The 22562-nt window shown below is 42.7% G+C and overlaps 1 protein-coding gene across 6 annotated transcripts in view; it reads left to right on the top strand.

The window, feature by feature from the left end:
- Positions 1 to 22562, top strand: part of NHSL1 (NHS like 1) — a 174720-nt gene continuing 152158 nt past the window's right edge. For all 6 annotated transcript variants that reach the window (XM_054279245.1, XM_054279244.1, XM_054279243.1 and 3 more), the window contains exon 1: positions 1 to 477. In XM_054279245.1, the coding sequence (XP_054135220.1) occupies positions 120 to 477 (358 nt within the window). In that variant the 5' untranslated portion in view covers positions 1 to 119. The remainder of the gene's footprint in view (positions 478 to 22562) is intronic.

Raw genomic sequence — 22562 nt, 5'->3', positions numbered from 1 at the left:
CCTGAACTTTTGTCACCGCGGCCGCTGCGCCCATGAAGACTTTTCGCGCCGGGGACGCCTAGCTCTCCCCACCACCCCTGCCGCTGCCGTGCCCCGCGCTGTGCCCGTCCCCGGCCGCGATGCCGTTCCCCCTGCGGACCCTGGAGCCGCTGAAGCTGTGCAGGTTGGACGAGGCCGGCGGGGATGGCGCGGAGCGGGGCGGCCCGGCGCCCGGGGACCACGCCGGCACGGCGGAGGGGGGCGGCGGGCGCCGCCGCGGCTCGGTGCCGCTCTTCGGGACGCTGGAGCAGGTCAGCTCGTACGCGCTGGTGTCGCTGCTGATGCAGCTCTCCGACCTCTCCCGCTGCGCCGGCGACATCTTCGGCGGGATCCTCAGCGAGGCGGACTCGCTGTGCCACCGCAATGCCCGGCTCCAGCGCCGCCTCGGCGCCCTGGAGGAGCTCCTCGCCCGCCTCGACCACCGCAAAGTCAAGATCCGTGAGTACCACCCTGGCCCGGCGCTGCGAGCCCGTCCGGGACGCTCGCGGGGAGCGCGAGCACCGCCGGAGGGCGGCCGCCCGGTGGCGGAGCTGTTGGCGCGGCAGGCTGGGCTCTAGTTTGTGATTTATCTGAAAACAGAAAGGGAAGAGGGACACCTAAGCATCCCCATCTCTCTGTTCCCGTACTCAGGGGCGGCGGCCGCCCCCGGTCCCGCCGCGGCTCCTCCCGGTCCCGCCGGTGCCCACGGGCTGTGGCGCGGCGCTGCTCATCCCCCGCCGGGACACCCGGCCCCGGTGGCTCCGGCCCGGGCGGGACCGGCCGTGTCAGCGTGCGGGACCGGCGGTACGGGCTCTCCCCGGGGCTTCTGTGCGGCCGAGCCCTCGCTCACCGGGAACAGAACGTGTCCGGGGGCGCCGGCCCCGGGAGCCGAGAGCGCTGCCATCCCCGGGGAGTTTGTTTATGTGCTTGCGCCGGGTATGCGCTACACTTGGGATCAGCCGAGCTTCTGACAGTTCAGCCCACATGCCTGATTAATTCTTTTGTATGTGCGTAGAAAGACCTCAGTAAATAGAAACCTGGATGTATTTTGCAGCTGGGTTTGTGTGTCTCGGTTCTCTCGAGCTTCTGTTCTTTGTGCAGATCTCAAACTTTGAAAACATTTCTTTGTGCTGATTTCAAACTTTGAAATTTCAACTTCAAACGGAACCCAGGCAGTAAGATGCAGATTCGGCCTCGGATTCCTAAGTACTGGCAGCATGGAAGGCTGTTTTTAAGTTTTTTTCAGAGCCTGTAAAGTGGCCCTTAGAAGTGACTAATTGTACACCTACACAGAGCTATAGGAAAAGGTGGTTTGGGGTTTTTTTTTTTTTTTCTGAGCTTGGTGCCGCTTTGGAGAAAGGACTCAGTAAAAATTGCATCTGGTACATGAAGTTTTGTTTATGCGGGACCAAGCTCCCCACAGACAATGTGGGAGATGGCTTGCAACATCAGCTTAGCTTTCTCAATGTGCTGGAAACATTCAGGAACCCAAAGAATTGTGTTGCAACTGTTGTGGCAGCTATAGAAGGTGTGAGCCCAGCCTAAATAGGGCTGTTGCTCAGAGACCACCGACAGTTTTTTTTCCTGACTGGAAGTAGAAAGCTTGCTTTCCATGCAGCCCACTTATGAGCGAAATTGATACGGAAATGAGCTAACTGATCATTTCAGAAATAAGATTTAAAGGGTGTGAAACTTACCTGTTTCATTGCAGAAGTATTCCTTATGGTATAGTTGAGTATGTGATTTCTCTGGGGAAGGACACCTCCATCATCCATACCAAACCTTGTGGTTTTAAAGTGTGAGGCTAAAGTTTGTGCTAACCATTTTTACTTTTTTAGGTGCTTTATAACTGAATGATAAATGGAAGGACAATTTCTTCCTCACCAGGACAAGTATAACCTTTCCTGCCAATATAGTTGTGTTAATTAGGCGTGGTATGGTGCTGTCACACTTGAAATTTGTGTTATTACTGAGGATACCTGCAGTATAGTGGAATATTAAATTGATTGCCTGATAGGAAGCAGTATTTATTTATCTCAGTTTAAATAGTTGCTAATGATAACCATATACTGATGCAAGGGTGAAATAAGGCTACTGCTGCACTGAAACCCTGAAATTCTAGGTGTCAGACTCTTAGTGATTGTATTCTTTCTTAGTCATCCTTTTGCACAAATTACATATTCATTAATTGGTGGTGTTGTTGTTTTAGCTCAGTTTTTCGGGCTAAGCCTGTTATTGCTTTTAATTTGATGGTCTTTGCTCTTGTCATTGTGATGCCCAAAATGGGACACAATGTTCTTATGTTTGGCTTTCTCTGTTTGGTTTTAAATTCTTTGCTAAGTGTCATGTCTTCTGTTCATTCAGTTTTGCTGCTTGCAATCTCATTGCTGCTGCTGCTATATTCACTTTTCAAAGATCTTGTTCATTTAAGTCTAAGAGAATTAATGATTATTTACGTCTAATTTTTTTAGTGTTTTGGTTAGTTTGTTTTTTGTTGTTTGTTGGCTTGGGGTTTTTTGTTTTGTTTTGTAAAGGAAGGTTATTTTATTTACCTGTTCAGTCACTAGGAACTGATGTGTAGGCTGAGCGTATTGACATGAAGCTGCACATAAAGCCATGACAATTCCTATAGGATTTCTGGATACTGCAGCCTGGCCAAGGAGATCAGGTAGGATGCTCAGTTGCAGTTAGAATCATGGACATCTCTGTAATACAAGCCGTCAAGACTTGTCTGCAAATTTAACCCTGTTCCTGACATTAAAGGGAACTATATGGAAAACAAGGAAAAAGGTTTAATAATGCTGTCTTTGGGAACAACAGCAAGGGGAATTTTTTCCTTCCAATTTTTGAAGCCTCATGGTGAAAGCTGTTTACTGCTGCAGGATATGAGAACAAAAAGGATTGTATAATTGCTTTCCCATTTACTAGGTTTTTACTAATCCTAAAACTTTCCAGGTATTGTAAACTACTGCACCTTTTGTGGTGCACAAGTACACACGCAGGTGCAGCATGACATTGTGTCAGATGACTTCAGTAATTTGCTCTCGCATTCAGGATGAGGGGACAGGACACTGTACACCTGCTTTTCAAATCATGGGTAATTTCTACTTGAATCAATGGCTTTTGTTCCCTTTGTGGGGCCCAGGCAATAATTTCTTCTTGCAACTGAAAGTCCCAGAACAACTTTTGAGATCCCAGCATGATGTTGTATGGGAAGGACCAGAAGAGGACTAGAAAACTTCAAATCTGGGTTACAACCACTTTTTGGGAAGTAGCTGCAAACAAACTGGCAGCTGGTAGAAGATATGCAGTGTGTGTCCATGGTGCTTGGGAAAGTACACACTTTGAAATTGTGGGTTTGCTGTTTTTGGGGTTTTTTTTGGTTTTTTTTTTTTTTTGCACTATCATAATTTTGTTTCAAAGTGAAGTTTACATGCAGTACCCTTCAGATAAGCAGGGTCCATCAGTGTTTGTTCCTAGCTGAGCACTGGCAGGGGTGTGAGGGAGGGAAAGCAGGCAGAACAAAGCTCTTTGTCTTCACTCAGTCCCTCTCTGCAGTCATTGACTGTGCCTGTGCAGTGTGTCCTTGTGTAGGATCCATAAGCTCCTAGATCTAGATATTAGAGTATGAATAAGTAAATGTGCCACAGCTGATCTCTGATGTTTCTCTTTGGTCACATACTCACTGGTGTTCTGATGGGAATGCACTAGTTCAAGGACATCCATTCACTGCCCCACATGGGAGAGAACTTTCTGATGTGGCAAACTGGTTTAGGATGTGCTGTAGTGCAGTAGGTGCTATGTCTTTGCAGCCCTTACTAGGGACAAACTTCCCCATGTCTGGAATTCAGCCATGCCCTTCAGCTGGGAGGCCTCCTTTCCAAGGGTTTTGTACTGGTGTGCCACAGGTACCCAGAGAGTTGAATTTCATGTCTCCTTCAGCACTTTGAAGGCAGCTTCCAGATGTAAGCAGTCTTGGTGATGGCTGAGTTTTCAGATTCACTAGAATGACTCTGCTTTCTCTGGTTTGGTTTAGCTTTCTATAATTTTTTGTTTACAGTGGTAGAGAAGTTTCTTGCTCTATCCCCCCAACTGAGAAAATTGTGCTTGCCTTGATTTCAATACAAGGCTATTTTTAAGGCCAGTTAGTAAAATGGTTTCCTGACGTGCATTTGAGCTTTGCATAATGAGCAGGGTGTTGTGCCACAAGAAGGGACATCAAAATATGATGAGACACGGCCCTATGGGCTGATGACTGCTTTATAACTCATGGTGATGGGAGGCACTAATGGCTCAAGGTGCCTCATAAAATTCAAGTGTACTATGCCGTACTTGTGACCTTAGTTCAGCTGCACTAGTCACATCTAGAGAATTAATTAGATTCAGTACATTTTTAAACAGTCTTTCATCAGGTTTTCATTAAGCTTATGTGTGTTGCTGTTTTGCATGATGTTTTGTCATATGTTTCCAGCATCCAGCTGCCATAATGTGTTTTACACCACGGGACTTGCCTAACAGCTTTTTATTTTCTAGCAGTCTGCATCTGTAGCTGTGACCTAGCATCAGGTGATGGAGTTTTTCATCACTTTTGGTTCTCAAATGTCAGGGTGGGTGAGGACAAGTGTCTCTTTGAAGTGATCAGAGCTCGTCAAAAGGCATATGATGGCTGCAGAGAAATCTTGCATGAATTACAAGGCCAGCTCTTGGGAAATGCTGTGGGGCCCTAAACAGTCATTGTTTTTGTAGGGCATGAAGAAGGACATTTTTTCCATTAATATTTGTCTTCTGCCATCTGCTGTTATTTATGCAAAAAATATTATTGCTGTTTTTTTCTGTAAATCCCAATGGTTTGACAGACTGGAAGGTTGTTCCTTCCATCCTCTCTGCTATTTATTTTAAAGTCTTTCTGAAGAGATTATTTGAGAGATGCTGGGAGGCTAACCTAATGACTACTTCTGGTTCAGTGTCTCCACTAGCAGGGTGGGGTTTGGCCAGTTGTACCTCCTGTTTTTACAAGGAGCAGATTTTGTGGGAGGGAGGAAATGCTACCTCCTAATTAGTGTTGCTTAAAATCCTTCAGTGTTTGATTTTTAAAGGCACAGCATAATAATTTGATTTTGATGCACAATGTCTATACATATGTATGGTTTTGTTGTTTTTTTTTTTCCCCTCCAAGTTTAAGGACATTACTGCAAGAGAGCTGGGTGTGTGGGGAGTAAGGCTTTCTATTTGTCCGCATGATGGAAGGACAATCCAGTTTACACTTGATCTCCTGCTATTTTGTTTAGTAAGTATTTTCCACTCTTTGTGTGCAAGGCAGTACTGGAGCACATTTCCTGCTTTAGCTGAACAGGAAGCTTTATTCAGCTTATTCCTAGGGAAACCCCTCCTCCATCCCAAGCCACCAAAAGTGAGCATTATTTGAGACAGTATCAGCAGTAGGCAGGAGATGAAGGGGCTGGCTGGCTTTCTATAGTTTCTGGTGTGAGGACAGAGAATACAAGATATTCATCATCCTGCAGCAATAAGAAGAATCCTTCTTCAGAAAATAAGGGATGAAAAAAAGTCAAACAACACACACCCCCCACAAAAGAAAACAAAACACACCACAACCAAAATCCCCAGACTAACCACCAAAACCACAGTGTGCTCATGAGAAAGCTTTGGTGAGAAAAGACAGGCTTTTAGGTGAAGAAAAGAACAGGCTTTTAGGTGAAGAACTCTGTTCTAGCACTATTTGGTTGCTACAGTTCACCCATGATTGCAGATGCTTGAGGTGACTGCACTGTGGTACTTCTCTCTGCTGCTGTGCAATACGAAGATTCAACAGCAAAGTTCAACCATGTTAAACAGTTAATTCCTAAGTTCCCCCTGGGAAAGAAAAGAAGAAATTTTCTCTTTAACCCTGTTGTAATTATTCAGTTTGCTGCTCAGAAGCAATATAACTCTTGTTTTATTTAGCTAGTGCAGGACTAATTATCTGTGGAGATTCAACCTGATCCAAAGGAGATTTTGTTTGAAATAAGCAGGAAGAAAGTCTGAGTTAGAAAAAGATTTCCCATGGGGATGGTGGGCCAAGTCGTTGTCCTGCTGAGTGGCAAAGCTCCAGCTGAATTCAGTTTGATGAGGGGTTGGCTTGCTGTTCTGAAAACAGTTGACACTCTTTGGCTGAAATGTAGAGCTGCTTTGTACATGGCCCAGAACCCATTATACACCACCTACGAACGTTTATTTCCGTGCAACTTATGAGTGGCTTGATCATTCAGGAAAACAGTGTTTGGGAGAGGTAGTTAATGAATTAAACATACTTGTATTTAGTTGTTTTCAATTAGGATCTATTTTGAAGGTTGCTAGATATTTTAGGATGCACTAAAATGTCCTCAGAAGTTTCTCTTCCTATTAGTATTGGCACACTCTCATCTTGGTTGAGTGCAAGGTAGTAACCTTGTTCTTGTGGGCTTCCCTCTAAGCTAATATGAATCTCCTGCAGAAGAATAATTTTTTGGATGAGCCTATTAACAAACATAGAACAACACAGTGGAGAGCCACTGAAATTCCTCAAACCCTTTATCCTGGAATTTAAACTAGCCTCTAATCAACAGAAAGTGGGAGCAGGCTTTCAAGGGGGGGTTGGGAGCAGCTTATCCCACACATGCTTAGTGTTCCCTGCATCTTCCACTGAAGCGTTTGGTGCTGGCTGCCCTCAGCCATGGGGTACTTCATTTAATGCTGCCCAGGCCAGATTCACTGTGGTAATTCCTGGCCTTTTCCTGTGTTTCTGGGTGAAGGAGCTGCAATTTCCCTTTCCTCATATTCCTTTTTTTTTGCCTGCATGCTCAAATAAATGATGGCATGTTCTTTGCTTCCTGTTATCTGGAGCACTAGTGCAGCAGAAACAGAAAGGGGGATTGGGAAACAGAAGGAATTAAAAGACACACATTGAAAGCTTGGCAATTATGCAAAGCCCCAGTTTCTTTTGTAGTCCTAAACTAGCTATCAGCAGGCAAGATCAAAGCTGTCCACCCTAACAGTTAACAAGATCAATTAAACATGCTAATTAAATGTTGTTCTTGGCTGTAGGTTGGATAGGAAACCTGCTGGTTGGATGGCAGTCTCCAGAAAGCCTGGATGTCATGCAACTTAAGAGACTAGAAAAAATATTTTGCTACCTGTGGGTTTAGCACAGATTAATGTGGGTGGACTTTGCAAGTTGTTTGTACTTATATCCTACCATATTTTAGCTGGGCAGGGCTGCTTCAGGCTATCATGGGTTTTTTCTCTTTGTCATTTGTAAATTATGGTGATTTAAGTTAGGCTATTTTTATTTATTTATTTATTGGCCTCTTGTCCTTTAATCAGCATTGTGCATAGGAGATTTCATTGCCCTTCCAGAACTAGGAGTAGTTAGAGTATAAATGTTTAAGGCCAATGAATGTGCTTGAGCTCCAGGCACTCAGCAGTCTGGAGGCAGGGTAGTTACTCCTGCAGAGAGAGGCCGAACCCAGTAATTGCTTTGCTATCACTCTTCTGAGTAGTTACCCTGTTGAAGCCACTGGACTGCACAGTTTTTAGGTTAAGACCTGATTAATTTTTTTAGTTCCTTCCTCTTATTTTCTTCTCCTCATTTTCTTTAGTAGTTTTGACTCCTCACTCACCCCAGGTGTGCTCTGAGCTGCCTCTGCCTGTTCTGAGGTGTGGCAGTCCCAGTGTCTGCTCTGCACCTCACCACCCGTGTCACTTGTTAAAACTCAGCATTTTGCCTTCCTCAAACACAACACAGGCCTCTGCAGGCCTGATAGTTGGTTGGGTCAGTGCGGAAGGAGGTGAGGAGAGAGGAGGCAGAGACAGGGAAGGGTGAAGTTTGATGGAGCTTCTGGCTTTCTCCTGACAGCCCCCCTCACCCCTTTATTTCACAACTCCTTGGTGTTAGCCCCAGTGTAAGGCCTTCCTGCCTGGGGTGGTGGCACACAATAACTGAGTATGCCCCTTTCTTCGTTTCTATTGCTTCCCTTCCAAACAGGTCCATTGCTCTGCTATAGGGTATAAAGCAAGCACAAAACAATTTACATCATGACAGTGATGGAAGTGAGAATATCAAGGTATTACTTGAAATTAAAAAGCCCTCAAAGGAACTGACTTTAATGTGTGTCTATGGCTGAGTTCTTACAACTTTCAAACTTAGAGGACATTTTAATGTTTCAGTAAGTTTAATTTCCCTAATGTGAGCAGCAGCTCTGTTTTAATTTGAAATTTGACATCTTGATAACAAGCAGATCTGTTAGGTTAGTTGATTGGACATTCCTTTTACTGTAATCAGGCTGTAGCCTAGCTAATCAAATTTTGATTAATCTAAGATTGTAATTTTTTAATTAACTTAGCTCCTACTTTTCAGAGATTAGGACTAGAACAGCTGCCTCCTGAAGTATATTGGAACTTTGGATGCTATCTGAAGAACTGAGCCACTTTGTTTTTCTGCTAGCACTAAATGCAAGTGTTAATCATAATGGGAAAATGATAGCAATTCCAAGCACATTGAGTAACAGTGACAATGGTGGGATTTTTTTTCCCTGGTTGAGCAACCAATTGGAAAATGAAAACACGACACTTCTGCAGTATGTTTTAAATGGTAATGTGTTGTACTTGAATGGTCTTCTTTCTTCTTGATCCTCCCAATTTTTTTTTTTTTTTTTTTTAGTGTCAAAACGCTGGCTACAGAAGAGCTCTCATCAGCTTTTAACTGGTGGGATAAATATTGCCACTTACTGGCTTATATGCATTCCTTGTGTCTGGCTGTTACATTTGTAAAGTTTTTCAAAATCTTGGGTTTGAGTAAGAAAGCAAGCCCAGTCTTTCTCCTTGCAAATGGATATCTGTCTTTTGTTTTCTACTTTAGCAAGTTTTAGCTTTTGGCCGCAGATGGAGTTTGCTTACAGGAAGCTCAGCAGGATCCAAGATGAGTGCCTTGTGGGTTATCTCTAGTGGCACCTTTTGTTCCTGCTGCATGGAAGGGAAGAGCTCCCAAGCAAGTGGTGTTGGCTTTCCCTTCCTGTTCTGTATCTAGTTCATGGTAACTGAATCTGCTTGGGATGACTGAGAAACCGAGTGATGCTTGACTAATATAGTATCATTAAAAGTTAAAAAGAAAATATCAAAATGTTGTCAGCCACATTGTCCTCAGAGACACTTAAACATTTTGAAGTAGAAAAAAGGAACCCAACTAAGAAATTGGAACAAGATCTTATAAAACTTTTCATTAACTGTGGTATTTGATCTTCAATTTAGAAGAAAGATAGCACAAGCAAAGCTTGATTGATGACACAGCAAAATCCATCACCCATTATTCTGGACATGATGCAAACAAAATCCTTACTACTCAAATTTTGAATTATTTTTCTTCCCTCCAATACATGTCCTAGTCACTGAAAAAATATTTATTTGCAGAAGTCCAAGAACCCAAGAATTTCTGAAAATGGCCACTCTGTAAGATTGAAGATATATGTTCACGTGTATATGAACGATAATGCAATTAAGTACATGGTTATAGCCTGCTTTATACTATTTTGATTTGGAGTGTTGGAAACATGGAGACTGTCTTATGTGAATTTTAAGATTTTAAAATATGAGACAGAAATAAGTTTGTTCCACATTTGTTGTGAGGAAGAAAGAATGAAAATACAGGAATGTTCATAAATATGTCTGGGTGTGTTAGTTTAGATGCAGTTTCCTAAAAGTTGTTCACTGAGCTATTTACTCGTTCTATTAAAATAAAGATAGGTAGTGACTATGTAGTTATGTAGTTCCTCCTGCTAAGTTTATTTTAATAGTGTGTATGTGATAGAGGACTGTGTATTTTAGGGTATAAGTATACTTACCATAAAGTCATTCTGCATGGCTGAATGTGTGCTGTAGGGCATGGCTATGGCAGGAAACAGAAGGGTGATAATGGGGTTAGAGCTGAAAGGTTTTGTACCAGCTGCATTTGCGACCCTGTTGGGAGCCCAGGTATGGGAAACTGGCACGGCAGCAGATCTCCGTGGGGCCAACACCCTTCCTGCTGTCTCTGGCTGCTGCCCTGGCAGGGGCAGCGTGTGCAGTCCTGTTGGGCAGGCTGGGGCAGCCCGAGCCCGGCAGGGAGAGCCCCGTGGAGGGGGCCCTGACCCTGGGGCTGCAGCTGGGCTCAGCCCCGCTTGTGCAACGCCAGCCCGAGTGGCTCTGCGCCTCGGAATCACCGGTGGCATCCAAGGTGCTGGGTTTGCCCTGTCCTGGGGAGGCAAGCAGATCATAACAAGGGTGGTTTCAATGTAAATACGTGATTGCAGTTGATTTTGAAATTACTGTTGCTGTTATAATTGTATAATAATTATGAAATACGTAGAATCGTAATCTATAATTCTGATCTTTACCTTGGGGAAAGAAAGGGAAGCTGGAGAAAACGAGGCAAGCGTGCGTCAGTTCTCTTGCCCTGCCTTGTCTTGATGGTCAGTGGTAGGACAGGGCTGCCCTTCTCCAAATCTGCATGGACAGGAGAGTGATTGTGCTTGCTTATCCTGGAAGGATAAATTAAAGGAAGATTAAATTGCAGTGTTGGCCTGTTTGCGATAACAAATTTCCTTAAAACATGGGGAAGCACTTACACAGCACAGCCACACTGCAGATTGAAGTGAGATTTAGAAGGCTCTTTGCCCTGAAAGAGTCTAGTCATAAGACATATGAGTGAATCCAGAAGATGGTAATTTAGTTAAGTGTGGCTTAAAACAGTCTGTTTTGAAGAGCCCAAAGTTTCACAACAGTTATGGGCTTTTTTGAGGTCTAGAGGAAGAGCAGGTAATTAGAAATCCACAGTGTTTGCCTGAGGTGAAGAATACCACAAAAACATACAGCTCTTGGTGCTTTTTAGTTTGTCATGTTACAAAAGCCTCTGTTTGTCCATATCTGTTACAGAGACATTGTGTCTGCTGGATGGTAACGAAGACTAAAACCATCTGCAGTTCTTATTATCTTGCCTGCTCCCACTCATTGCTGAGTTTGGCTTGAATTCTGTAATTTGCAATGTCCCCTCTGAAGAGTGTGGTATGTAACATGGGAGGGGAGTGCTCTTCAAGGCGTGTTGGTTTGACCCTGCTGCTCTAACTGAGCATGTTTTCCTCTCCCACCTCTTTTCCCAACACATAAAATACAGTAGCTTTTTCTTTACAAAACATTATTTTACTGTTAGTAACCTTGCTGACAAATCGTGAAACTTGCTGCAGTCTGGAAATAGCTGCAGCTTGTAAAAGGTAGGATGAAGAGTGAGTAATTTAGCATTGTACATAGAGATAATGTGCTGCAGGTTAATGCATCAAATATTTAGATGATTTAAATGCATTGTGTAGTGCAACTGGTAGAAAAATGAATTAGGTCATGATAGACAAAAGCTTGTCTTCTTTTGAGCTCCTGTCAGCTTGGCATGTTTGTGCTCCACTGGTTTTATCACTAGTTATGTCTATGCACATATGGTATTTCTAATTTAGATTAGTATTAGTGGCTTGTAAAAATATGAATAAAGTTAATCCCAAAGACAAATGAAAGCATAGGCATATCTCTGGAACTTTGAATTTATTAGGGAGAATATCTCAGCTTTTAATAAAAACAGCCAATTGGAAAAATGATTGACAAAAGGCAGATAGCACCAAATAGCCAGTGCAGGTAGGAACTCTGTATGTGGACACTGAAGTAAGCAGTGTCAGTCACTGTCAGCCTGAAAGTTGTGCATGGTCATGGTTAGCACAAGAGCACGGCCTCCACTTACAGGGTGTTGTAAAAGATGCTTTAAGTGTGTGCCATGTGCTGTGTTACCTTTCTCCCCCTGCCTTGGTGGCTGTTGTTGAAGCTGAGACAGTGAGTTGGAATGGAATGAAACTTTTCAAGGGAGAGTTCTTGAGGCTGCTTGAGTGGTCACCAAAGGTCCTGTCTTGAGAGCATTGCAACCAAATGGGTAAGCCTATAGTGTTCCCATGGATCCATGTGTGGAGCTAATCCAGATCCCTCTGGATGGCATCCTGCCCCTCAGGTGTGTCAACCACACCACTCAGCTTGGTGTCTGCCGCCTGCAAAGTTGCTGAGGGTGCATTGATCCCTTCATCTTTGTCACTGATGGTGTTAAACAGGACTGGTCCCAGTATGGGACTGGTCTCTTGTCCCCAATCTCCATCTGGACACTGAGTTATTGGTCACTACCTGCTGTCTGTGGCCACCTAATCCAGGTCCCTACTCAGGACAGGCTGAGTGGGAGCCAGGTGCTGAGAGCTGGGTGCATTTGGGTTTTGAATATCACAAAGGGTGGAGCAATCACAACTCTCATAGTAAAACTGCTTTTCCATATGCTCAAATGGAGTTTCATGCATTACAGTTTGTTCTCATTGCCTCCTGCGAAAGCACTGTAACCACAAACACGGATAACTCCTTACTGGAAGGCTGTCCTAGAGAGGTACTAGTGGGACCCAAGATGAACAACAACTTGATCAAGAGAGCTGGGATGCTCTGAGGCCTTTGGTAAATGTCTGTCCTGGTTTTGGCCAGGACAGGGTAATTTTTAGATGAGAAGGCGTGTGGCAGGGACCCAGATGTTGTTCTGTGCCACCTCAGGCCATTGCTGCAGGCAGGGGGGAAAGGGATTTGCTCTTCTCTCTCTCTCTCCCTCTCTCTCTCTTTCTCTTTCCTGGGGAGAAGGAGTTTCCCCAGTTAAGAAAAGGTGGTGAGGGAAGCTGTCTGCTACTTGCTTATTGTCATGGGCTATCCATGTAAATAGTTTCTTTGTCTTATTCCATTTTAAATTAATATTGCTGCTGTTCATTTTCTTATCTCATTGCTGTTTCCAGTTAATTGTCCTTATCTCTACCTGTGCCTCCAGTTGGAGTGAAGGGAGCAGTGGTACTAATTTAGGTACAATTTAGCAGGAGTACTAAATTGGAAAATAGCATTCCTAAACTGTGACTATGTCTTAGTACATTTATTTGAAAAAGGATGGGCAAGGGAAGGTGTTAGTTAATCAAGTTATAGAGCGGGGAGCCAAAAATCACACTCTAAAAATTAAAAATAATATTTTTTATTTTTACTTATAATTATTTACTTGAGGTCTTCTGACCTTGCAGTGCTTCTTGGGAAGAGCTTTAATACTCTCCATAAAAATACCTATTGTTTCTGTTGAAAGGCAAGGTAATAAACTTGATCTCAGAAAGATGGAAACTGTCTCCAGTGGAGAAAGTGGAAACTGTTTCCAGTGTCTCACCTTACAGATCCTGCTGGCAGGGACCTCTTGGGGAGTGAAAAGCATTCAGTGTGTGCAGGAGGAGTCCTGAACAACCCTTCCGCATGCTTAAGAATTTCAGCAGCGGCTTCTCTTTGAAATCCTGACAAAGATCCTTGGCTGGGATTTTGGAAGCTGTCTAGGATCTAGGTTACATTGCTACAGTACCCTATTTTTTGCTTGTTGATGGGAGCTTTATTAAGGAGGATGGAAAACATACCATATAGTTCTGTTCTTCATATTGCTTGGGGCAAGCAAGCAAACTCCGATGAGAATTACAGGAAACACCTTTTTGATCATCCACAGCAGCAGTTGATCAAATAAAGCAGTTCTTGAGTTGCTGCTAAGTAAACACGTTTTCCTATCCTTCCCCTAAGTAAGCAGCCCTTCAGGCTGATTTAATTGCCAGGACTGTGTAAGTGTGATGGTGCTTTAGAAGAAAGTTGTGATTTAAGGGCCAAATCAAAGCTATTGGAGAGAAATAGTTTTAAAATGTTTTTGCTAGACTGCAGAATTATCTGGTGTTTTACATAACTTATAACTGACATACATGGATGGCAAACTATCATTATGCATTTTTTTTTCCCAGTGCAAGTTCATAAACTCTTGTTAAAATTGTCCAAATTCACATGGAGGAAGCCAAACTGGCATTCAATACAGCTGTATTTAAAGCTCTTGGCAGGACTGCTCCCATATGAAAGATGTTATATGTAAACTCTTGGAATAAAACTCTGAGTTTTGTGATGACAATTCTAAAGACTGCCAGATCATCTAAAATTAAAAGATTTTTAAATACTGGATGAGAGTTCTGTGTCAGAGTTCTCTTGTCTTACATTTTCTTTCTGTTGTCCATGTAAATTGATTTTTCTTACAGCACCTCTGGGAAATATCCACTGGATAAGCTTGTAATGTCAGGTATTTGGCACCTCTGTTGCTTTCTGCCATGGAGTCCTGCAAAAACGGGGCTCATTGAAAAGTCTGCTCTTAAGTATTTGAGCGCAATGAATGATTTTTCTTTTTTTTTTCCTCCCCATATTGTGTTTCTAAGGAGAACAGTTATAGCCTGTGGAATACATCCTGTTTTCTTGGCTGCAATGAAACCCTTGCTTTTTATTGGTAATACCTACTATTTTTCTTCTTTGTGGAAGCTGCCAACATCTGACCCAGGACTTCTTAAAGACAAAGGCTAATAGAGATGTGTTCCTTTGTTTTGCACCAGAGAGGAAAAGATTGGGGGTTTTTCAACCAGCTAGTTTTCCCTGCGGTGCTTTCAATCAAACCTTGTGTGTCTCTCTCTCAAAGAAAAAAAAAAAAACAGCTCAAAACTAAAAACTCAAATCCCAATAAATACACACACAAAAAAAGAAACAAACAGAAAAGCCCCTACCAGGTGAAATTGACTTTGCCCAAGGTGTAAGAGAGCCAAAAAAGCAAGGGCCTTTTATCCTAAATGCACATATTCTGATTTTTTTTTCCTAATCTGTATCAGTAGTGCAGATTAACCCTCAGTAGTTTTTAATTTGTTAGTATTCCTCAATACATATTTTTATATAAATAGATCATGTAGCTGAAACTTCTTTTTGCCTGTTTCTTGTTTGCGTTTAAGGTCAAGAAGAAACATGGGGTGAAAGTCTGGGTTGACTTACCATTTGCATTTTCCAACATCAGTTTTGATCTTGAGTTGCTAAGTATGAACTTGGAACAAAAGAGCTTTATAGAAGTGGTTGATGGATGGGTTGTAATATTGAAGCTTCCCTCCCCCAAGCTCACATCCTCAGAGCTCAGTCCATCCTTACACTGTAGTGCTGCCTTCACAGGCAGGAGTCTGCTGCTCCAGGAGACAAAAATGCTGAGGCTGGCACTTTGGGAGACTGTTTATAATAGTGAAGATGTAGGAGACACGGAGAAGTCAAAAGTGTGTAGGTAAGTTTTGGGGTTGTTTTCTATTTTTTTCTTTCAGTGGGAGGATGTGCCACAGTGTTTTCTAATGAAGTAATGTTTTAGATAAACATCTTTCCTATCTATTGTATAGGAAATGCTCTTGTCTTCCTTTTGTCTTCCCTCTGCAAACAGCTTGCTTTGTGTGGATGGTGGTACATTTTTTAAAAATTACTTTTTAATAAAAAGAACCTTTTTGAACCCTATCCCCCTCCAGTTTTCCATTTATTTCAGTCCTCCTAGCTATCACAAGTTGCTTTTTGTCAAATTTGCGGAGCTCCTTCTTCACTGAAATGCTGTAAAACCAGGGAGAGGCTGTTTTGGGAGGAGAGGGAATTTGCAGCAGTGGAAGTAGCAACCTGAGCAGTGATATATCCAGGAACACTCTGGAGACCGTATTTTGCAATACTGAAATCTGAAAAGAGAGTTTCCCCTGACTGGGAATTGCCCTTGTATGGAAAAGGGATGCCCTTTGGATGGAAAAGGTAAATTGGTTACAAGAACAGATGGCACAAATGGAAAGGGATGGACTGAAATGAAACAAAATTAGCATGAGGCAGGCATCAGTCCCATTGAACTAATGAAGTTCTGTCTTCTGCAGTCATCTTGGAGTCAAGTTAGACTCTCATATGTGTTGTCTTAGTGTTGCCAGTGGGGGGTTGGTTTTTTCTGGAAGAAAAACAAACATAGAACGGGAGGGGTGTGTCACTTATTTTGCTAGAAGGGAAGTTTAGGGGGAAAATTATGAAAAATCTACAGATGTTAACATGCTGTGGATTAAATCCTATGGGTACTACAGATGCTGAGTGCTCATGGTTGCCAGCATCCCTGTGAGACCCCTAATAATTACAGCTGTGTTGCACTTGTAACCTTGCAAGTTCTCCTTTAGGATGACTGAGGCTTGCTGGAAGATCAGAAATCTTCCTCTGCAAGCCTTGTAGAGACACATCTTGGTTTTGGAAGCTGGGAGTACTGAATTTATGGGTGCAGAATAATGGGCTGATGCACAAAGAAGTGAGAAACCTCTGTATGAAAGAAAATGCCACTGCCATCCTTCAATGGAAGAGCACCCTCCCTTCCTTGAAGGCTGGTGCTTCAAAGTGAGCCACAGCGTAGATGGGGCCATAGCTATAGCTGAAGGTGTTATCACTCATCATTTTCAAAAGGGCTTTGAGGATGGCAGAGTTCCCATTTTACAGTTAAAGAAAGAAAACTCAAAGGTCAACTGCCACGTCCATGCAAATTAATGTCAGAGCCTGCACCTTAACACTGGTGAAATAAGAGATCCCAATGGATTAAGCTGCTTTCCAGTTCATGGGTTGCACAAGGTCTGGCTGGAATTGTCTTGCCTTCTGTTGAACTGTACTTTGATCTGTTTGGCTTTGAGGCACAGGGCACCGGTGGCCAAATCTATCCACCAGATCTGAGGAGGAAGGGAGTAGGAGTGCCTGCTATTTTGCAGACTTGGGATGATTGTGATGATCAAGATGACTTCAGTGGATAAAGGAAAATAATTACATTTTCCAGTAACATTCTGTAGATCTTTAAATACAAGGCATTGATTTTTCCTCCAGCATTGTATGAAATTAGTGTTTCTATTATTTTGGTGCTGTAGGATATCACCATGAAAGTGCCTTCTCCAATGATCCATATTGCAGTGGCCCAAAGATGTCTTGGGTTTCCTGTCCCTCTGCATGGCTGTGTGCGTGCCCAGAGACATGCTTGCTCCTTCAAACCCAGCTTGCCTTCTTGTTGCTCTGCTGGTTAATGCCTGGGCTGGAATCTTTCCTGCTGCTTTAACAGTCCTGAAAAGCCTCCCTCAAAAATCCCTGCTTTGATTAATTGTAGCAACTCCTGGCAAACAAATTGAAAAATGGATTTATCACATAAATTGGTAAAGGATAGTGATGAACATACTAAAATTACTTTATGAGGTACATCTGATGACATCTGTGGAAAGGCTCAAATGCTTTTTTTGACTTTGGTTTAGTAAATTTCACTGAAGATGTGTATGCAATATCCCCAGTGATTAATTGCTCTCAAATACTTATCCCAGCTGAGTTATGTAATATGAATCTCAGAAGGATTCCCAATAAAAAGTCTGTGAATGGTAGATGTAAATGTCTGCAGTGACTTTTGAAATTTTAGATATGAGAAGTGCTAATGGGAAAAATATTTTACATAGCTTCTGAGATAGGGTCTAGATTTTTTTAAGGCTTTGTGTTTAACTCCCACTGACTTAAAATTTTGAGGCTTTGCTATAAATTATTCCTTATGCTTCTGCCAGAACAATGGTTGAGTGTCTTCAAAGAAATTAGATTAAGGCTGTGAAGTGAAAAATACCAAATGGAAAGGTATGTACTTAATTCCAACTGCTGCCTGTGAAAATCTGCTATAATACACTTCAGATGGTAGGATAGGGTTCCATTTATGAGTACCTCAATAAAGATGGTTTTTTTGGCAGCAGGATGATTAACAATTTTTCTTCGTTACATGAAGTCCAAAATTTTTCAGAGTGGTTTTTGCTGGCAACTCAAAAATGGGAAATGGACAAACACTGAGCTGAACATGTAGAAGTTTTCTGTATAGATATAAAATTGAATTTCAGGGTTCACAATACCTGTACCAATACTTGAAGATCATGAGTTTTCTTTGCCAGGACCTTTCTGAGGAGGTTGGAGGCAGGACAGGGACATGTCGTGTGCTGCAGTGCTGAGATCAGCATTGTCATGGGAGTCCTGTGCCTGCTGCATGCAGGGGATGGGGAAAACAAAGTTTCTCTACTTAGGTATAAAGGAAATATCACAAAACATCTGTTGTGGTAAAGGAAAGCATAGTTGAACACATGAAAGTGTGAGATCTCCAATCCAGATAGGCAGACAGCCTGTGCTTATCTTGCCTGTGTTGTTCAGCTAACTGCTGCCTCAAAAGCAAGTTTCAGTGATGAGCCTGCTGACATGCTTGCCTTTTCACCTGATGTACACTAACACTGTGGTGTTTCCTGCTGTTGGGCTTTGTCTAGCACTCCTCAGCCAACTTTTTGAGTGGTATCATGCCAGCTGTGTTTTCAGACCTGTGCACATGGCAGCAGTGGCTTTCAGGCCCTAATTTCCCGTGCCCATCTGTGTCAGGAGCCATTTGAACCCCTCTGTGCTGTCAGTGGCAGCTCTGTGGTGACAGCAGCCCCTCACTCTCCCCACAACAAGTGGCAGTCCAGGCTCATCCAGCAGGCCACTGGTGTGACCCCTCTCACTTTGGGTACAGACTGGCTTCCTCTTGGCTGCTGGGAAGATCTTGGTGTTGGAGCAAACATAAATAAAATCAGCCCTAATCTGTTTGTGTTGAGCTGGCCAATGTGACCAGTGTTAAGCACAGCTGATTGATTTCCTGGTGTTTGGTTTTCCTTAGAGGGCCACAGCACAGACCTGGAGATACTAGGGTGATGTAGCAATGGGACTTCAATAGTTAATGAAAATGAAGAGAATTTTTGCTAATGTAAGAATGTCATGCAGCCTTTTTGTGTGTTTGGTGCAGTTTCTGTAGGGATGCCCACATCTGCAGTCCACCGTGCAGGGCATCACTGCCCTTCCTGTTGTAGGAGAAAACTGATCTTTTCAAATGGTTCAGCTGGTGACCAGTAGCTTCCTGCTGTAGCATTTTGCTCAGCTGGTCCCTATCCAAACCTGATGATCAGATATGCAGGGGGTACCAAGAAGAGGAGGAAAGCAGCATTGTAGGAGACATGAAGCAGCAGTAGTAGTTCCACCAGCCTCCAGCTTTAAGTCAGGACATTAAAACAGCTTTGGATTTCAAGAAGACAAATGCTATACAGAACTGGAGGTTATGAAACTCTGAAAATCACACATTTATTTTTTTTTAATGTTGAGGAAAGAGACATTAGCCCACACTTGCATTCATTTAAAAAGTCATTGACTTGGCAACTCCTGTATTGGTCTGCATGTAAGAACAGCAAGAGATAAAAAGCAGCAGTGATCCCAAGTAGGTGCTCCCACAACTCCTCAGAAGGATGGACAGAATCGCTGGCTGGCACAGAGGCAGTGTGACATGCATGGGGCGTCTTGCAACTTGTGATGAGCAAATGAGGGGAATTATTCGAGCAAGCATGGCCAAATATGGCCCATAAATAGGAGCCAGAGCAGCCTGTGGTTTTGGTGGTACTCAGGACAGCAACATCACCCAGGAGCCAGCTGTGGCACTTTGGTGGCCAGCCCTCCATCTCTTCATAACCACTTGGTGTTTGCAATGCCTCCTGCCACCTCTTCAACGCCAGTGACAACATTCTGAAAAACCATCTGATTCCAAAATAAATGGGCACATGCAGATCTCCTGAAAATTAGCAGAAAGTGTGAAATGAAAACAAATTTAGTTATTTTGCTGTAAGCTGTTATGTAGTTCAGCTCTCTGTAACCACTCCCAGAGGATATAATAAATAGAGAAGTGTTTAAATATAAGGCTTCATATTTTCTTTAGTAAATGGCTTTGAGTAAATTGTCCTGAACTATTTTTAACTCTGTAGAGCAGTTAATGGTATAAGTATGTTTTTTTCAGGATTTTTGGTCAGCTTGTGGATTGGTATTTTGGAAATGTATCTTCAGGATTTTTGATCAGCTTGTGGGTTGTTTAGAGAAAAAAAAAATGCTCTCTGTTTATACATGCATTAATCTAAAATAGGGTTTTTTGAGTTAAATACCATTAGGTAGTAATTTATTGTCTTTGGTATCAGAGGTATACTGGGGATGGTTTTTGGGTTTAATTTCTTTTTAGAGTGTTGTTTTTGGGGTTTTTTTGCATTTTTTAAAAAAGCTTTGCTCACAGTCCTTAAAAGAAAACACGCTGCACTCTCTCCCAGGCCTTGCCTTCCCCCAAAAGAAAACATTGTAAACCACTATTTTTTTCTCAAAAGTAATTCAGAAATTATAGGTTGAGTTTTATTAATGTCCTTCCCATGCTATCTATAAGCATGTGTGGCATGGTTGCTTATATGGAGTCATTAATGTTACTGCCAGGTAAAATTTATTCTGGGTAATACAATTCCCCAAAGTAAGGATTTTTTTATTTCTGAAACACTGAATGTCTCAGCGCCAGGGGTTTGACAATAGTGATAGTTCCAATTGTATTGGTGTTGCTCTAGTTTACACTTGTGGAATGACTCTTCATTGGTAACCTTTTGAGGCACTTGGTCTTAGTCTTGTAGGAATTAAAGTTCAGCTCAATAATTATGAGGAATAACTAAGCTTGTCCTTATTTTATGTCATTTGCTTGGTTTTATGGTTGCAGTTTAGGTGTTTGGCAACCAAACCCTGAAGCAGAAATGGCAAACAAGCCCAAATTGACATATTTCTAAGGTTAGCTAAGCGGTAATGAAAACTGTGACTGCCATCTAGCAAGTCCAATCACAGAGTGCTCTGAGTTGGAAGGGACCCCCAGGGATCATCAAGTCCAGCTCTTCAGTGAGTGGCCCACATGGGGATTGAACTCCCAGCCTTGGTGTTACCAGCACCGTGCTCTGACCAACTGAGTTAATTGAGTAGTAACTGGGTAGTAACTACACTGGGTTAGAGTTATTTGAAGCCATACATTGCATTCATTCATTCAAAATGTTGCAATTCCTCCGCATTCCTCAAGTAGTTCCACTCATTTGTTTACATTTTGAAGATCAGCAGAGCTCCAGGAGTTATATCCTTATAAGCTTTATTTACAACAGAAAAAGCACAGGTTTTTATGAATAAATAGTGATGAATCTGTGCAATACTCATTTCTCACTGGTTAACATAGGCGTCTAGTACCCATTTTTTTTTCATCAGCTTTACCATATGCAGTGAATATTGTTAAAATTTTGGCCAAGTTAGCATTGTAAGTATTTGCAATTATTAAATTCTGGAGACAAAACCTAAAACAAATGTGGACCACTGAGGTTCATTATGTCTGTACCTCCAGGTCCCACTCGATGTGCACTGCTTTGTGCTGTGTTACAGTGGGGAATGGAGGCAGAGGTTGGATCGCTCATCTCTGCCCTTCACTTAGGGGATAGGGAGTGTACAGCTCATCTGACTGTAACTAGAAACAACTGCTGAACTTTCATCTGTTAATTACCCTTTCACTGAGGACTGCACTGCTGTAGCATCTGGTAGTCATTATATCTTCTTTAAAAAGAAGCCAGTAAGAAAAAAAATAAAGGAGGGATAAAAACAATGAGGTATCAGTTTAGAGCACAGAATTGATAACAAATGTTCTATTTCTGGTTTCTTTGCTGCCATAGAAGCCTTGTACCTTCATACAAATAATATGTGTCTTTCATCACCTGTTAAATGAAGTGCCTGCTGCTTGCAGGTGCTTTGATTATTTTTAGTTTATGCAAGTATCAGTAGAAAGCTTTGAAAATTCTTGGTTTTGCTTTTTCTTTCCTCTGCCTGTGGTGTCATATTTTTGTCATGTTATTTTACAGCCATGGTTGTTACCAACCTCATCAAGCTCTCCTCTGGATGGTTTTTCACCTTACTCTCTCTGCTGTGCAGGGTCATGGGGAGCCCAGAGAGGCTCCAGGGCTGTGGCAGCAGCATTGCAAGGCTGCAGGATGCAATTGTCACTGCACTGGTGTCAGCAGTGCCTCCTCAGCTGCCTGCAAGGCTCTAGCAAGCTCATAGGATTGAGTTGGGATTTCTAGAACAGTAACAAGGAGGATTTGTGTACTGGCTGGGAGAGGGATTTATATTCTAGTTCTTACTGTTTTGGCCTAAAGTATGAGGGGTAGGATTGCTGCCTGTTTCTGCACAGAATGCTTATTTCACACCATAATTCATGAACATGTCTTCCCTGGCATGTGCAGAGCTTAGCTGTTGGAATGATGCTCTGCATAAAGCTGTAGTGCACTTCAGTCCATGCTGATTTTTGCTTCAGACTGGCTACTGTGTCTTTTCAGTAAGTTTTATGTGTTGGAACATCTACACTATGCCCTGGCATAACCTGCCCAGTCATAGCTAGTACACCAGAAGAGCTTGGTGCAAGGCATATATGTCAGGTAGTGGTAATAAAGCACCCATGAAATGTTTTAGGCCTCTTTCAGATGCCTTATGACCCCAAGGATATGTAGAAGAACTGTAATGCCCCCTCTGATGGTGGTAGCAAGCTGTTGGCAGGGCTTAGCCCACCATCCTTGATCTTTGTAGCTGCAGGTTGTTGCTTCCCGTAGTCCTCGGCTCCTGTCCTTGCTGCAGGCTCCTTGGGCCACATCCAGTGAAGGTGCAGTGCTAATTCAGCCTGCTAACCAAGGGCAGGTGTTCTGGCAGGAGGGACAACAGTT

Source organism: Melozone crissalis, unplaced genomic scaffold (assembly GCF_028551555.1).
Source record: "Melozone crissalis strain CALT ecotype California unplaced genomic scaffold, PUWL_Pcris_2 ptg000027l_1, whole genome shotgun sequence".
In the NCBI taxonomy this organism is placed as follows: Eukaryota; Metazoa; Chordata; class Aves; order Passeriformes; family Passerellidae; genus Melozone; species Melozone crissalis.
This window is presented reverse-complemented; position numbering and strand designations above follow the sequence as displayed.